We start from the raw sequence: 17682 nt of genomic DNA on the forward strand, positions 1-17682 counted from the left end.
GGATATGTTATGGATAAAACTTCCACTTCATGTGGAAGTTTTACTCCTTGAAAGCTGAGCCCTGAACATTACACGCCGGTGATGCTGGTGCTGAGCCCGGTGGTGGTGATGACGGTGCCTGGGGCAGGAGCCCTTCTCCGGCTCCCAGAGCCAAGGATGGTTCATGGCAGAGCCCTGCGACAGCCCCGGCCCCAGCAGGGACCGCTCTGCCTGGGCAGGGGCCAGGGGCCAACCAGGCCCCCAGCCCCAGGAGACAATTCAGGAGCAAAGCATCGCCGTGGGGTCTGTGTGAACGGGGGATTTCAGCCCCACGTCTCCTTCGGACGCCCAGCCAAGGGGCCCTGCAGGTTTCAGCTCCCAACCAGGGACTGGGCGAGAGGCGGGAGCTGGGCTCAGCCATGCCTTGGTCTACCTCCGAGCGACTCCCCTCATGTACAACCGAGCGTTACTGGCAGCATCTCCAGTCTTCCTGCTGTCCCCGTTTTGGACCCTGTCCCTCATGGAGATGCTGCGGTGTGTGCGTGATGGAGACATCTCGGCTCGGGGCTGGCCTTCACCGACAGCAAGCGGGATGGAGCCGACGGAGAAGGAGATGGATGACAAACAAGCGCCCTGACCCAGGCGAGGAGAGGAGAAGGGGATTAAAGAGAGGGATTAGCAGGGAGAAAACTGAAGGTCATCCTCAGTGGGAAACAAAGGAGGCAGCGGCAGCGAAGCCAGCTCTGCCCGCCCGCCTCTCCTGCCCCCGCCCCGGCTCCCAGCGGCGGCACCTCCTTTGTGTCTCCCGTGACCCAGGGATTATGAGTGTGGGAACGGGGCCGGCGCCGGTACCCTGCGCGCTGCCACCGCCTCACGCGCTCATAAAGGCCAGGGCAGGTCCAGGGGGAAGCGAAGGCAGTGAGAAATGGCTCCTGCTCCCACTCTTTGCCGGGAGCCCGGTGGGGCCGGGGCAGCTGCTCTGCCCTCCCGCTTGCCCTGCACTTGTGTCTCCATTGGGAGCGCACCGTGGCGTTGCCAGGGCCAAAAGCAGAGCCGGCACGGGGGCTGTCCCCCAGCACACCTCCGTGATGCCAGTCACCTCTCATCGTCTCTTCCTGGGCGTTTGCCGCCCCTCGCATGGGCGCGGGGCTGTCCCATGCTGGCTGGGATGTGCTGTGTGTGCAAATATCGTGAGAAAAGTCAGAGAGCACCGAGTCCAGCCCCAGTGGGAGCTTCGGGAACGCTGGGACTGGTGCTCCACTGAGATGTCTGAAGGTGCTCCTCACTGTGAGCGTGATGCTCAGCCTGGGCGAGGCTCACAGTCCCAATGTGAGCATTTCATCCTCACTTACCAGGCCCTGGAAATCTCAGAGACACAAAACATCCTCTCAAGCCCTCCCTCTTCTTCTCCCCGTCTCTCTGGACTGAGGAGCTGTGGCAGGAGCCAAGTCCCACCACTGCTCCTCCAGTTACTGGCCTTGAGGATCCCCAACTGCCTGGCCCTGCCAAGTGCCCTCCCTGTGGGGAGGAGAGCCCATCTCTGCCCCTCGCCCGTGGGGCACCTCTGTTCCACCTGCAATCTCCAGTTTAGAGGCTCCTGCCGTGACTCCCCTTCGGCACCTGCACCATCCCGGCATCCCTCTGGGGACACAGCCCGGCCGCAGGGACCACAGCAGAGGGGGAAAAAAGGGTTTGGCAGGAGCATCAGCTCCCAAAAAGTGTCAGAAAGGCCAGCCCATGATTAATGACTAATTAGGAAATGTCTGTTGTGATTATTATGCTAACTATCCTGGTAAGGAAGGCTCCTTACCTTAGGTAAAAAATGGATGTTGGCTCCAAGAGTTGGCCCCAAACGAAACAGCCCATTGTGGGAACTCCAGACTTTTGTAAAAACAAATAGTCTCGGTTTTGCGCATGAGTTTTTATTTTTAAACAAGTCAAAGCCAACCCAATGATTTTTCATGGAGCCCTGTAACCATGGGCTTGTTAGTCCTGAGGGGCAGGGAGGGGCAAGCACTTTGCTCTGCCGGGGGTGCCACTGCCTCTGCCCCCGAACAAAACCTCATTCTGGGCTCCTCCTTATAGCACAGCAACAGCCAAACCCATCACGAATCTTCCATTAAACTAATAAAACAAAGCATAAAGCCAGTGAAGGGGAGCACTGCCATTCCGTCAGGTGATCTTATTAATCCTTCTTGGACTTGATACCAATTTACAGCAAAATTGAAGGCACAAGCACTGCCAGCGTTGGATTCAGTGCCCTAACCGGATAGCTAAGTGTTTTATTTAGTATTGCAATTAAATGGGATCATTGTTTATCAGCTGCTAAGGTATATTCGAAACATAGAATCATAGAATGGTTTGGGCTGGAAGGAGCCTTAAAGCCCACCCAGTCCCACCCCCTGCCCTGGGCAGGGACACCTCCCACCAGACCAGGTTGCTCAAAGCCCCCTCCAACCCGGCCTTGAACCCCTCCAGGGATGGGGCAGCCACAGCTTCTCTGGGCAACCTGGGCCAGGCTCTCACCACCCTCACAGCAAAGAATTTCTTCCTGAGATCTCATCTCAATCTCCCCTCTTCCAGTGTCAAACCCTTCCCCCTCCTCCTATGGCTCCCCTCCCTCCTCCAGAGTCCCTCCCCAGCTTTCCTGGAGCCCCTTTAGGGACTGGAAGGGGCTGTGAGGTGTCCCCAGTTAAGAAATAAAATTTTAAATATACCAGGATTTGCCTAGAAAGACATTCCCAAGCCACACAACGCCAGTCTCTAATGAACAGATATTATTCAAGTCTGGCTCTAAAGCCATCAGCCTACACACTCCTCCTTAGGCTTTCCAGTAACTCCCATTAACTTCAGGAGCCCAGCTCAAAGGATTAGGAAACAGATTAGCTAAAGTCTGCAAAATGGAAAATGCCCCGTAACTGAGCCATGCTGTTACAGGGACACAGGGATCCTCCTCTGGAGATAAATGAAAAGGGGACTTCTCCAGTTATATCAGCAAGTATTTCCTAGACACAATGTCAACCAAACACCTCTCTATTTTTCCAAGAAATTAGTGAGCACAGACATAGCCGTGCAACTAAAAATTCAAGAAATTAGTATTGCCCTGAGTTAAGTACAGTAAGAAACCAAGTAGCCAGGAAGAAAATCTACCATGCAAGTGGCGGTTCAAAGCACACAGAGCAAGTGGGGTTTGGGGACACCGCCGTGTCACCTGCAGCTGAGAGGTGACTGGTCATGGCTATGCTTCAGCACCAGAGCCTTCTCCAGCCCCCAGCAGGACAGCGGGTGAATTCGGGACATGGTGCTTGGGGATGATCGGTTCAGCACTTGCAGAGGCTGAGACCCGGCGCTCAGCTCCGTCCGCTGCCCCCAGGAGGGACATCGAGCCTATGCCTGTGTCAGGCTCTCAGCAAGGTCTTCTCCAGCTCGTTAACTGCATGGCTAAAGGTAATCAGAATAAAAATACTGAGCAGTGAGGATGGAGCACGAGCCTGCTTTTCCCCTTTCTAAAAATCCCTGGATTTTCTTTTACACCAGTAACTTCACAGGAAGCAACTTCCCCAAAGAAAGATGAAAAAGCGTGTCCAACACCTACACCCTGAGCAGACCTGCTGCACGGCCGCATCCCGGCCCTCCCTTGGGTGCCTCTGTTCCATACACCCAACTGAGCACACAGTCCTGGCTGCCACCACGTCACCCATGGCTGGTGGCAAATCCACTGCCATTGGCGTGCCATGGCTCTCATGTCCCTTAGGAGAGTTAAGATGATGCTCACTTGGAAACCACAAGCTCTCTGTTTGCTTCATCTCATATATGGTGACTAATTCCATCATTCAAAGAGCTGACGATGATGAAAACAAGTGGAATGATCAGGAAGGAAATTAAAAATAGCCCTCATGTGGCACTGTGTCAAGCGTTCATGTTTAGATTTTAATTTTATTTTTTTTATTCCAAGTTTCTTTGATAAAATATTTTCCCATGCTGAATACACTTGGAACGTCCCCTCCATCACGGCATTCCTGACGGATGAGCCAGGCTGTCGCAGATCCTATGCCAGAGCTGTATTCCCTCTGCTCCACGATTCTCACTCCCACATCCACACCTTTGGGACCTGGAAGTCATTAATCATCACACACCAACCAGGAAGGTACCTCTGAAGGCAGAAACACCATCTTGGACAGAGTACGGGAAGGAAACCGAGACTCTTGACAGCCAGCACGAGATGGGGAGCACATCTCTGCTTGGCTCCTGCGCTGTGCAGCAGTAGGTAAGATTTTCAGCAGGGAGATTTTCCGGCCATGAGACTCAATGATCTTGGTAGAAAGTGGATCTTTCCCTATCCTGCTGGTTCTCTTGAGTGGATGCAAACCCATTGGAGACCTGGGGGTCCACCTCACCCCTCTCCACCCATGGAGATGCCTACAACCAGGCCAGCCCTGCGGCCCCGCTCATGCTCAGTGGAGGGGAGCGGGGCGCTTCACCTCACCCAGAGCAGGCGGCTGCTTGGGGCTAAAGCAAACCCTGCCTCAAATGTCACTGGGGCGACAGGTGCCAGAGGACAGCCCCACGCTGAGCCCAGGCCACCATGAGCCCCCCAGCCACCAGGTGTGAATGCTCACCATAAACTTCCCTACTATTTCCAAGTTCAGCATTCCCTGGAAACATCTGAAATAAAATGATAGTCTGATTCCAACGTTTTTGAACCAAAAAGTTTTTTCTTTTTCAGAAACCTGCAAATTTAAATTACATTTTTAATTTGCCTTTCTCACCATGAACAATTACTAGCCTTTGGGGTTTCTTTAAGTTTTATTTTTTTTCCTTTTTTCCCTTTCAGAAACTTTACTGCAGGTGCAGGTTCCAAGAGCGAGCTGGCAAGGTCTCATTGTGAGAAAATACTGAGCTGCAAAAATAGGAAACACCCTCCACCCCCGGGCTCCCACTGCTCATTTATTGCCTGTACAGGAAACACAAACATGTACAACCTCTCTGTTTAGGGGGATACATTAAAATCCCATTTGTTAAAAACTGTTAAAAGAAATCCAAGTGTGGAGGGAATCCTGAAAGCAGCATTTACAAGGAAAGATGTCCATCAGGCTGTTTCGGTTGCTCGTGGGGAGGCCCAGGGATGTGCCTGTGGTACCGGTGCTGAGCTGTGACCGAGTGCGATGGCAGCCCCTGCCTGCCCTGCGCCTGCCGGGCTCCCGGCGAGGCAGGGGGTGCGGTGGCCACGGGCACCAAAAGTAACTTAAATTTTCTTTGACGTAGTAGGCAGGGAAGTGGTGACCGATGCTTTCTGGGAAGAAGGAGGTTTTATGGATCAATTACTGAAAAACTAGAAACCTGCCTTCCCAAAGTAATGGGGAAAGCCCATACTCATAAATTTAAAACCTTCCTCTAGTGGGGACAGCCTGGTGTCCCCACTGCCCATGGGAGCGCAGGCAGCGGTGAGACAGCCTGCAGATGATCATCCAGAGCCCAACGCCAGCCGTTTCCAATCAAACATTTACGACTGAGCCACCTGCTGCTGGATGGGCTGGCGGTTTGGATTGAAGTGGTCTTTTCCCACACATGAGCCCATCACATCTTGCTTTGCAGTGGGGAAGGGTAACTCCTCACCCATCACTCCTACAGGCAGGGGAGAGAAAGGTTCTGAGTTCCTGCTCCATCTTGGGCATTTGCTTCAGGGTCCCAGGAGGGACCTTCTCTCCTCATGGGCTGCAGAGGGGCCTGAACGACCCAGTCTCATGGAGACATCTCCACTGGGCATGGCTGAAGCTCAGATTCAAGCTGAAGAAGATCTCCAGCCTGGCTTTCATGGGCACAGCTCTGCTCTGTATTACCCAGCTGTGGGACCTATTTCCACCCACCAACGCCACCCCCTGTGCCTGGGCATAGGCTGCTTTCACCACAGGCAAATGGAGCCCAGCTCGACTGTCGTTCCATCCGAGAGGTACCTCGGCGTGACAGAGTGATGGCCCTCAGGGCCCTGGAGAAAGACTCTCCCTTTATGGAGAAGGGCAAAGCACTTTGTGCAGGGATCTGTGCTTGTTTTGTCATGGGACACATTACCCTGAACCCAAAAGAGGAAGGAAAAAGGGGGGGGGTAGCTTTTGCCTTTCTGGTGGGAACAGCATTTGAGCTAACTTTGTTTCCCTTGGGGAAAGGCACCAAAATAACAGAGGAAGGGGGGTGTAGCGGGGGGGGGGGGGATGAAGCTAAAAAGGCTACGTAATCTGCCTGGGAAAAAACGCGCTCCCAACTGCGCTGGTGAGGCTGTCCATCCGCCCGCAGCGCGGCTGGCCCAGCCGGAGGGGAGCGGTGCCGTCACGCTGCAGTGCCCCGGGGACGCGGGTGCTACGGAGGGACCCTGCTGCAGCTCTGCAGGGCCATGGGCTCCAGTGGCCTGGCTTGGGGCTCTCCGAAGGCTCTGTGCAGAGGCAGGAGCACCCACCGGGGAAACTGGTTCTGGGGAAGTTACGTGCTCGGTGTGCCACACACCGGGCTGGGACGGCTGCCTGCGTCCAGCCTCCCACCTCCATCAGCCCACCCTGCCCACACCTAATGCTCCTTCCTGCAACGGCCAAGATCGGTGCCCAAGACAAGGCAGGTCACAGAATCACAGAATCACAGAATGGTATGGGGTGCGAGGGACCTTCGGAGATCCTCCCACAGGGTCCCTTATGTGGGGAGGTGGATCACCACCACCATCCTGATGGTCTTCACCTTCCACAGCGGAGCATCCCCTGGCGCAGCCGGTGCAGGCATGCCGCACAGGCACCAGTGTTGGGCTTCCTTCCAGAGCGTAACACCACGTTGACCACCAGACTGGTAAAATCTCACAGTAATTATGCTGGTAACATGTTTTTTCACCATAGCATTACTTTCCTTAAGCAACACGGGCTAGGAGACTGCAGTCTGCCAAGCCCGACCCGTGCCTGGTATTCTCATGTAAAACAGATTTCCAGTCTCTACCTTTTTGTGTCATATCTTGAACTCAGAGGAGAGCGTACCTCAAGGTGTGCAACCTCCTCTGTGCGCAAGTGGAAAAGTCCCCAATCAGCTCCAACTTCACTCTGCTCCAAACTCCACAATGACTAATCCCGTGTCAGCAAACCCATTCCCAGGCACGAACCGTTTTTCCCCCAGCTCCGAGGCAGCACCGAGCACGGCCAGAGCCCAGCGGGTCCCAGGGCAGGAGCAGCCCCACAGGCAGGCGCCCGCCCGCACTCGGCACCGAGGCGCAGAGGCCACCTCCGGTGCAGGAGCCTCCCCGCCTGCCACGGCCAGGCAGAGTTACTGACCCGGCCAAAGCAGGGACTCGTGCCCTCGGCTCCCCCCGCGCTTCCCAAACCTCCCCATCACCCCAGCACTGCGCTCACACCACTGCTTCAGTGGGGAAAATCTACAAGCCCAGGAGCAACTCCTTAGCACTTCTTGCCTGAATGAACCGTATTTTTGCCACGTGCTCCACAGGGTAGGAAGGCGCAGAGAAACCATTTTGCTTTCTTGCCATGTCCTTCCCTTTCTGTTCTTCCCAATGTGCTGCAGGTTGTTTTTTTTCCCACACTCTGCTCACACACTGGCAGCACCGACCACCAGACCTTGTCTTCCAAAATCCCACCGTACATTTTGCTTGCCCAACTTGTATGTATCTCCTCGCTGCCTTTACCAAGGCTGCATCTCTATTTCTAAAAATTGTTGCTTGACTGAAACGATCTGACACTTGCCCTATTACCCTCTGCATTTTAGTGCCTTCAGAGCGCTGTGTTGGACGGGTGGAGAGAGGCTGCTACAGCCCTCAAATTGCCTCCGTGCTGAGTGGAACTAGATCCATTCTCTGTTTTAACTTGAATAGGGGTATTTCAGTAAATGAGTTTATTAAACACCTTCGTAAGTACTTTGTGGAATGAATAACAATGACAGCAATGCAAATAAGCACAAAACCAGGCAGCATCAGGAGGTAACGCTCTCTGCCTTTGCACTGTAGGAAGCCCACGAAGTGCCTCTTCATGAATTTCGGCTGAAAGCTATTCCCAGACCCACAGACCAGCTCACGCCTGACATCCATCCTCCTCTTCAGGACTGAAATAAAACATACACAGATAAACTAGTGATAGCCAAACTCTGGAGCACTCGCATTATTTTGCCTCATGACAGAAATGAGAGACTGGAAGGGTCTTAGTGACTTCTGGCTGTTTCTCTAGTGGCTTCTCTTCCCCAGATCATGAATGATTTCATCCCTTCAGGGGTGCATTCCAAACGAGACTGAAGATCACCTGCAGATCTCCAGAGCACAGGATATGTGTAAGGCACCACCTGATGAGGACAGGCTGAACGGTCTTGCCCTCCAGTGCCTTGGCAGGAGGTGTTGCTGTCTGTCCATCCAAAAGCCTGGCATAGCACCCTCCAACCACATCTGCCCAGGCATACCAGCAAGCTCTGTCCTGTACTGTGTGTTTCCTCCCCTTAGCCAGCAGGTCACAGATAGACAGGAAAAAAGGCATGGGACTGGGTTGTGGGACTTGCTCTTGACCAGTCTTTAGTGCCTGGTTTGTATCACAGCGTTATCTTCTGGGCACTTACCAAGTGATTTTTTTTTAATGAACCAAGCCAGTTTCTTTTTGGGTACTAAATTGGGATTCAGTATTTTGCCACAAGGCTTTGGATAATTGGCTCATTAGATTTTTTGCTTTCTGCCTTTGATAAGCTCTTAAGTGGCTGTTTCAAGAATGTTTCCTTAAAAAGCAAATAAAATATCTGCCCAGTTGCTTTATTTTGCACGTGTGTTTGCAGGAGCTTGTTGACTTTTATTCCACCTCCCTCCGGCCCTGCAGCCCAGGCTGTCACTACAGGGCTCCCCATCTGCATGTGCTGCAGTTATGACCAGCAAACAAGGCAGCTGGGTTACAGCACCTAAATGGGGAAAAACACCCCTCTGATTTTAGGAGGTGCTGGGAGGCAGCAGGGATCGAGTCTGGCCTTGCAGATGGGAGGGAAAACCGAACTGAGTGCTGTGAATCCCAGGGAGCGACTGTTTCTGACCCGCGCTGGGCTCATCCCTGCCGTGGGCAGGAGGCTCAGTCCCCCTCGCCATCTCCCTGCATCCCTCTGCCCTTCCTCCCGGGGTCTTCCCTGCTCCCTGGCACTCCAGGCTCCTGCAAAGCCTTGTTGCTAGCAGGCAGGGAGGTGACGGGGCTGGCAGTGACAAGTGACAAAGGAGAAGGCAAAGCCAGTGCCCGGGCACTACTGTGCCACATTGGCTTTGTTGCTTCCCCTATGTGCTGTCCCCCATCGGATATCCACTGCTCATGCCGCGCCTCCTGCCCGTGGCCGTGTACGAGCACCCTGGGAGAGGAGGCTCCTCCGTGTCTATTTTCATCTGTGAGGATGAACACTTTGCTCCCACGTGCAGAGAGAACAAATGGACTGGTGCTGAACTGGGAAAGGAGAGGGGACTGCTGGCACAGGCCCCTGGTGTGTGCCCCATTGTGTGAGCCCAGCACCACCCTCCTAATTAAGACGTTGTTAAAAATTCAGACCAATTTGGATGCAGATGGGGGCTGTGGGGGTCGCACTCCGTGCACCAAGCCCTGAAGAGATGGAGAAAGCCGGAGCCAAGTCCCATTTCCTTCCCGGGGACACAGATCCGGCTGGCTCTTGGATGCAGATCCATCATCGGCATGAAGGGAGAGGGAAGGACCAGGAATCACCCTCCCGCGCCGTGCTTGGAAAGCAGCAGGGACCAGGGTCCCGCGCTCTCGGCAGCAGCTGCGCTGGCACGTCCCTGGCTCTGGCACATTCACTGTCACCGCTGCCCCGAGGTCCCCCCGCTGCAGAGCCCTGTGCTCTGATAAAGAGTTAAGGCGCTCTCAGAGGCGGTTCTGTGAGAACATTTCTCAGAGGGCAGTGCACTTTTATTCGAAATAATTTTCCATTCCATTTATATCTATATAATAGGAGGTGGCTCTGGGGTCCGAGTTTTCCATAGCCCCAGACCTCATTTCCCTGTCTGGGCCTGACCCCTGCTCCGCTTCCCCAAGAATAACAGAGAAAAGTTCAACGGGAAAGAAAGAGCCACAGGGCTGAGCTCCGGCTGCTGCCTCCCGACGCTGTGGGCACACAATTAGACTCATTTTGTTAATAGAAGAGATCATATATACATATATGTATATATATTCTATACATAACAGAATGTATACATTTATATGTATGCAGGAAAAGCCCTGGAAAGAAGTGTACCTGGAATGAGATTTCCGAGGAAATACAGCAGCAGAGGAACTCAGGACACTCGTCCCAGTCTTTTCTTGGCTCTACAGCGATGTACTGATTGATAATGGAGACACTGGGCCTTGGTACTTTGACAATTACTTTCTGCTAAAAAATTTTGATATTTTAAAATATTTCTTATTAAAGCATTTTCAGTTAAAAAAACATTTTGTTGCTTGCTTGTGCTGTTCAGGAACGGGGGGCATCCTTCTTGACCAAAAATACACTTTCACAGCACAAGGCCGGGCAGGGCAGTGTCCGGGTGAGAATTCTGCTTCATGTCTGAGAGGAATCGTCCCGATTAGTCCCCGCGGCCTCTCGCCCAGCAGCCGCCCTGCCTTTGCCCCAGGTTTTCCAGCCCCACTCCTGCCACTGGAGGGGCCGTCACCCCCAGCGATGGCCACTGGCCTGGGACGGGGCTGGTCACACCGCGCTGCTTTCAGATCAGTCTCCTGGACACCAGAACGTGGCATCTCCCTTTGATCCAACTGCTGCCTCCCCTGGAGACAGCCCAGCATTTCCCTAACCTCAAGCCTGACAAATGCACAGAGGTTCTTCATCTGACAAACCCAGAGGGAAGGCGGTTCCCCCCTGCCGGGGTCTTGGAAGGGTCTGCAGGGTCCACGTTTGGTGGAGTTCCCCTCCAGGACGGCAGTGTCCAGCAGCACCAATGTCCTTAGCACAGGAGGAGGTAGAAAATGTTTGTCTTTACGTATCAGAAAAACGACTAGTATGTATAACTGCTGGCTTAGACAGACGAACTTTGATTAAAATTCAGAGAAAGGCAGTATCTAATGAAAACCCTGGCTATTTTTTGCCGCAGTCCAGTGAATTCATCACTCTCAGCTGACAGAGGTTTAATCATGAATGGCTGTGTCTATTATGCACCATTGAAAACACGAGAGTGATTTCCAGTCCCCTGCAGCCTAGGAAGTCTCAGTTACCTGTTTCTCTCCTTTCCTTCCTGCACAGCTGCCTCCTGCCTCCTCCCGAAAGGCTCCAGGCACTGGAAGCTGCCAAGCTCACGAGAATGGCACCAGGTCCCAGGGACCGGCACGAGACAGAAACGTCCTTCCCTCTAAAGCTGCCTGGGCAGGCGTGTCATGCATGGGGTATTTTCCAACTCAGCTTTCTCAGCAGGAGCTAGAGGAGGTCACACTGCTGGGCAATTTGGACCGGTCACAACTCTCTGGTTCCACACCATATGAACAACCACATTCCTATCTCCCCAGGTCCACCAGGATCCTCCTTCTCCCCTTGCTGTGCCAGGAAGGAGTCACTCCAGCACTGAGTCTTCATGAAACAGAGACTCATGTTTAATTCATGAATTATTTGATGTCATTTTTAGCTTCTGCACCTGCCTGCTTCTCTGTTCAATACACACCTAGTGCAACCTCCTGACTATTGGCCTATTCAGACACCAAACCTGCCACTCAAACACAGAAACCCACGGGTTTGGGATGATGCCCGAGTCTGTTTAGGAGGTGCCGAAACAAAGACTGAGAGAAAAAGAAGCTGCAAGGAATGAGTATGAAAAGCAAGTGGAGAGAAGGGGGCAAGGCAAGCAAGCTCAGATGCTGGGATGCGATGCTTTACACCCCGCTGTGATGGGGATGACTCCTCTGTCCTCACAGCCCAGCACAGACCACTCTGCTGGCTGAGACAGCAAATAAAACATTAATATTGAGAATCAAAATATATAGAATTGAGTTTCCCCAAACTGCCAGCCCCACAAGAGTTTCCATCATTAACACACTTGCTGGACTGGGCCTGAAAGGGACGGTCCTGAAAGACGCAGAGGACTTATCTACATCCCGGTGAGGAGTGTGACTGCAGGAAGGGACACCCACCTGAGCTGGCACTTAATGAACTCTGAGCCCGTTAAGCCTGAGCAGAGCCTGCTGCAGTTAGGGCCAGCATCCCCGCCGGCCTCACACAATGCGGCTGCCGAGAGCTGAGCAGCTTGGCTACAGAAACAGGAGCTAATGGCGAGTGGGGATGTGTGTATCCAACCCAGAGAGAGCGATTCCCAGATAAGCTTCCTGAGAAGTGAGGTGAGTGAGAATGGACCCTGACAGCATTTCAGTGTCAGGTCACATCCAGCTTTTCACTCACAGCTTCAGAGGACCCCCAACATAGAATCACTCCATTTAAGCTGGACCAGAAACTGCTAAACGTGTAAATTCCTCATGAAGCTGCTAAAAGCTGTCTCGACCCTCCCTCGGCTCCTTTCCGAGTTGGTTCCATGATGGTGGGACTCAGAGCACGCTGCTCAGTGAGGTCTGTCAGCAGACACATCCCTACAAGCCCTGCAACTCCACCGCTCTTTACTGCAAAGACACAGGGCAGAGAAATGCACTGGCCCCAGAGGAATCATCCCACACTTCCCAAAGAGGACTTTCGGGATGGCTGGAGGAACATCTTCACAGCTGGCTGACATCTGCATCTTCCCAATGCAGACAGCCCTGCAGCCCCCTGCACCCACCCGGCTGTGGCTGCCCAGGGACCCCGGGTACATCACAGGGTGCTGAAGTTACAGGAGGTCAGCAGTCACATTGCCGCATCGGGAAGAGTTATATATTCTGGAGTTTTCAGTAACTCCACAGGATTCATGAAGTGGAAGCAAAAAACAAGCGCGTTTCTGAGCAGAGGGATTTTTCTAAGACACAGGGACTCACCAGCCTGTAGAGCGCATGGTGCCTGTAACTGCTGACACCCTCGGCTCTGCTTTGGGTGTTGACTCCAGCCCTGGACAGGACACGGGTCTCCACTTTTAGACGCCCGCCTGGAAGCCACCCAGCCAGCCAGATGTGCCCCAAAGTGTCCCCTGAGCCAGGCATCCTCCCCAGGGCAGGACGCCTGCAGCTCCAGCAGCAGCTCTGCAGCCGACACAGGGGCTGAACAAATGAGAGGTACCATTATCTCGTCACCCCAGATCGTAGCAGCAGAAGGGAAGGAGGAGCATCCCAATCCCACCCCAGCTGCAGCTTCTTGCTTTTCTAAATCAAACCAGCTCAAACCCCTCCAGGAACCCCATAGCGGCGCTTCGCCTTAAGGACCCGCCAGGGTGGGGAAGGAGCCAGACACATCTCCTCCCTTCTTCAGGCCGGGGCTGTCAAGTTGGCAGGAAAATAATAAACACTTCTCTAAACTTCCGAAATGTCAAGAAAATATTTACAGGGCCCACTTCTGCAAAGCACGCACGCCAGCCCAAAGGGCACACACACGCACACTTGCCTGGCATGCTTTTTGCCATGATTTTTATTAAACATTTGCGGTTTTCCTGCTGAAAAACCCAGCGAAAGATTAATGCCAAAAAGTGACTCCTCTGGGGCTGAAACTGTCAGGGAGCCAGGACACGGGGAAGTACAGAGCCTGCCTGTCCATTCCTTCCCTAACATATTTTACAGCCAGGGAAACGGGACCCAGCCTGGCCAGGACTGCAGCACGTTTCGCGGGAAATCTGTGCTAATGCTGACCGTGCTCTGGAGACGCAGAGAAGACTCCAGGCCCACACTTGTGAACATTTCACCAGCAAATAAATTCATATAAAAACACTTCCCATGTCTGCAATTTTATTTTTCCTTTTGCTTTAAAATGGGATTGCTCTGCTCTCTAATTTTCTCTAGGCTGCAATCATAACCCTGCAATGCCTCCCAGCTGCTGAAATCCTGCGCTGGCCATGAAACGGGCTGAGCGTGGAGCTCGGCTCCTGGGAGGCTTCCAGCACGGGCTAGAGCCACCCCGTGATGCAACCAGAAGAGGCAGGTTGGCACCAGGACAAGTGACGTGCCCGGGTTTGGTGCGTGCCGTGCGGCACCACGGCCCTGTTTCTCCAGCAGAGGCTGCTGAGGGGGGACGAGCCCCGGTTCCCACCCCCGGGGTGGCCATGGGTACCCCATCCTGCGCGTGGGAGGGCAGCACTTCTCCGCAGCACCAGCCTTCAGTTACTTCCAGCTTCAACTATTACACTTTAATGAAGGTTTTCTAATGAGCTGTTTAAATAGTAATTAGAGGCCAGCACTGAAGAGGGAGATAAGTCTTGTGGGTATCTCGCCCTGCAAGAAAGGACCTGATAAGAAAGAACTGAATGATTTTCTTCTGGGATCAATTCCAACAAGCAATTATCCCCTTGATACCACGCTGCTTAATCAGGAGCAGATTGAAAAAACACTTGACAGTGGCTGGCGATGAATGGGCCACTTTCCCAGCATTTCACAGGGGAAGGCTGGTGACTTTATGCCAGTACCTGAGGTAGGAGATGATCCAAATAGTGCTGATAGCTCATTTGATTTACCTAAAATAATAATAAATTTTGTTTTTTATAATCTTCACATAGACGGAAGAATCATCAGCTTTGTTTCCCATCTCAGCTATTCAAAGTGTTTAGGTTTTATTTAATTTCAGGTGCTGAGCTTCAGTGACTTGCCAAAGCTGACCAGGGACCCGACTGTTGGTCCTTCGCTGTTTGAAGCCCAACGAACGGCTCCTGTTCTGCTGCGAGCTGCTCTCCCCTGGCAATCGCACCGACCAGATGAGCCGAGCTGTGACAATTGCGCAGGACAAGATGACTCACAGACTTGGCTAAAAACTAACTAGTTACCCTCTGATGTTACCGGAGAGTTAAGTAAGCTCGAACATTTTAATAGGCTTATTTTCTCACCATTCCACCGCCTCAGGTGATCCTTTGTGTTGCAACACAAAATACCGTATCATAGGATTATTAGAAAAAAGAAGGGCACGTGCTCAAATCGTCATTTTTTTCTGTCACACTCTGCCAGTGCCAATATCTGGTAGGAACTTTGGCAAATGGTGCAAGTAGCAAGTGGTGCAAACAGCAATGGTGCAAACAGATTTGGAAAATTGCAGAAATAGCAGCCAGGAGGGATTTTTTTTTTTTTTTTTTTAAAGCTGGAGAATTACTCAGTACCTGCAGTGCAGCAAAGCCAGGAGATATAACTGTATAGCAGGACACAAGGGACAAAATCCTGGTGCTCACATGCATGTAAGGAGCACGAGCAAGGACGCATCGAGGCGTAGGCACAGGAATAGAAGCGTATGGCCCTTTGTTAAAAGGCAAAGGCAAAAGAAAATCTGCAGACGTGTCTTCTGGACAGTCAGACCACAGTTACGGGAGAGCACACACCCGAGGAGTCCCGAGCGCAGGGATAGGGAGGGATTTACTGCATTACCAAGGCTGGGATTTGCTCCTGCAGCGTCGTGTCCTCTCGTCCCTGCAGGAATTGTGTTAAGGTTGTTTTACATGGGGACAAGATGTGAAAACCTGTTTTTGGGGCGATTTGGAGCCTCCTTCTGATTTCCAGCCTGGCTTCATGCACGGCACTTTGCCCCTTGGTTCCCATGTGCTGCTTCTCAACTCCACGTCTCTCCTCCCTGTACGTGCAGCCAGTGAGAGCATGGAAAGCCCCTCGCAGCCAGCCCCGCTCCTCTCCCCACCACGCCAAGCGTGGGTCTCACCTTGTATCTTCCCTTCCCTGATCTGCCTACACACTTCCCTGCAGCTCCCATCTGACTTTATCTGTTGGGGACCAGAACTGGCCACTACCATCACACAGGGATTATCCAAACAGAGTAAAGTCAGAGCAAAGATCTTTCAAGCCCAGGAACCCACCTCGGATGCTCACTGATGCTCAGGGTACAGTTCCATGGTACAGCAGAGCCAGCTTCAAAGGTCCTTCCTGCCAAGAGGGGAGACCTCAGGAGCCCCTTCTCTGTGCTGTTCACCCCCTTGGACTGGTCCTGCCACAACGTCAGAGTACATGGGAGCCATTCACCTTGCAAACATGGAAATACCCCCTCTTTTTTTTTGGCTAGGTTTGTTCTCTGCTATTGCAGTGCATGGAACTGGCTTCCTGGCTGGTCAGAGGAGGCTCAGCGGCTGCTTGAGCTTAGCAGAGTGCCCCAAGGAGACGTGGGTGGAGCAGAATCTTCTCCTTTTGGCAGCAGTGATGTGTTAAGTTAGTCAGGTCATCCCATCCTGTGAGATGGAAAGGGGAACAGGGCATGGAAGAGTGAATCCTCCCCAGGTTTCAAGAACAAACACGCTCAGGACACCAGGGAATGCAGATGGATGGTTGAGATTGGGCATTAAGGAAAATTTCTTCACCGAAAGGGTCATCAAGCATTGGAACAGGCTGCCCAGGGAAGTGGTAGAATCACCATCCCTGGAGGTATTTAAAAGCTGGGCAGACATGGTGCTGAGGGACATGGGTTAGTGATGGGACATGGCTTTAGCAGTGTTAGGCTGATGGTTGGACTTGATGGTCTTAAAGGGAGACTTGATGTCTCCCTTCCAACCGAGACAATTCTATGGGTCTATGATTCTGTGACAACATCCCAAAACCTAAAGCAGGACTCTGCACCATATATTTGGTTTCTACAACATCGTACCACACCGGGCTCCCAATCCAGCTATACATCATGCAGAAGTGGGCAGCACTTCTCCCCCTCCCCTCTTTCCTCTGCCCAGTTTCAGCGACTCAAGGGCTGACTCCTGCACCAGGGCCTTTCGCATCGTTTGAGTTTGTTGGGGTCCAGGTGAATGTCAGCTCCGCACTGGAGCTGCACATCCCTCCGTTCATGACTCCTCGACTCTGCCATTTCATCTCATTCCTTGTTTTCCTATCCTGAAGGGCATCCAGTTCTTTGTGTGTAATTTCCCCTAACTCCTTTGTTTTGATGATGATTCCCAATTACGGGTAATTACCAAATTTCATTAGCAATTTCTATGTTTTGTGCCAAGACCATTAAAAATATGAAGCAACATCACTTCCAAGGCTGATTTTTAAGAAACACATCTAGCACAGTCCTCGCAGCCCAGCACCTTCCTCTCCAGTTGATTTAATATTCCTCCTTTACTGAAGACCAGACAACTTAGATATATCCTGTCTGCTTTGTCGAGAAGATCAGGTTTTTTATCTACTCTGGCATCGTTTACTTTCAGAAAATCTGTATCTCATCTTATCCATTTTCCATGTTCTTAATTATTCTCTATTTTAAGGTTTATTCCAAAGCTTTGCATACTAATAGATTGAGACTAATAGACTCTTAGATGCCAAGAACGCATTCTCCCTGCCCCAATAGACCTCTATTAGCTGTTCTCCAATCCCTGTGTTTGACAGATTTATTACAAATCCTTCCTCCATGACTTCAGCTTTGTGCCAGCCCCTTCTCATTTCTGGAGGAGAAGCTCCCTTGTCCTACCTGTTTGCATGCTCAAAGATCCTTGACTGGTCTTAGCACTTCCCATCCCCATGCACTGCCACCAGTCATCCTGCCTCTCTCCCCTTGGCCAGCATCCCCAGTGCTACCAAAAACCTGGGCACAAGTTTTCATTTTGTTTCTTTCAGGATTATACATAGATTTTCTTTCGCTTCTGTCCCATCCTCAGCTCCACTTCTTTCCTGCTTCCCTTTC

At 52.2% G+C, this 17682-nt stretch overlaps 1 protein-coding gene across 1 annotated transcript in view; it reads right to left on the bottom strand.

The window, feature by feature from the left end:
- EXD3 (exonuclease 3'-5' domain containing 3) overlaps positions 1-17682 on the bottom strand; it is a 202236-nt gene that overhangs the window by 57993 nt on the left and 126561 nt on the right. Inside the window, exon 21 of the mRNA XM_074161367.1 lies at positions 15991-15999. Coding sequence (XP_074017468.1) covers positions 15991-15999 — 9 coding nt within the window. The remainder of the gene's footprint in view (positions 1-15990; positions 16000-17682) is intronic.

The sequence above is a fragment of the Numenius arquata genome, chromosome 19, assembly GCF_964106895.1.
Source record: "Numenius arquata chromosome 19, bNumArq3.hap1.1, whole genome shotgun sequence".
In the NCBI taxonomy this organism is placed as follows: Eukaryota; Metazoa; Chordata; class Aves; order Charadriiformes; family Scolopacidae; genus Numenius; species Numenius arquata.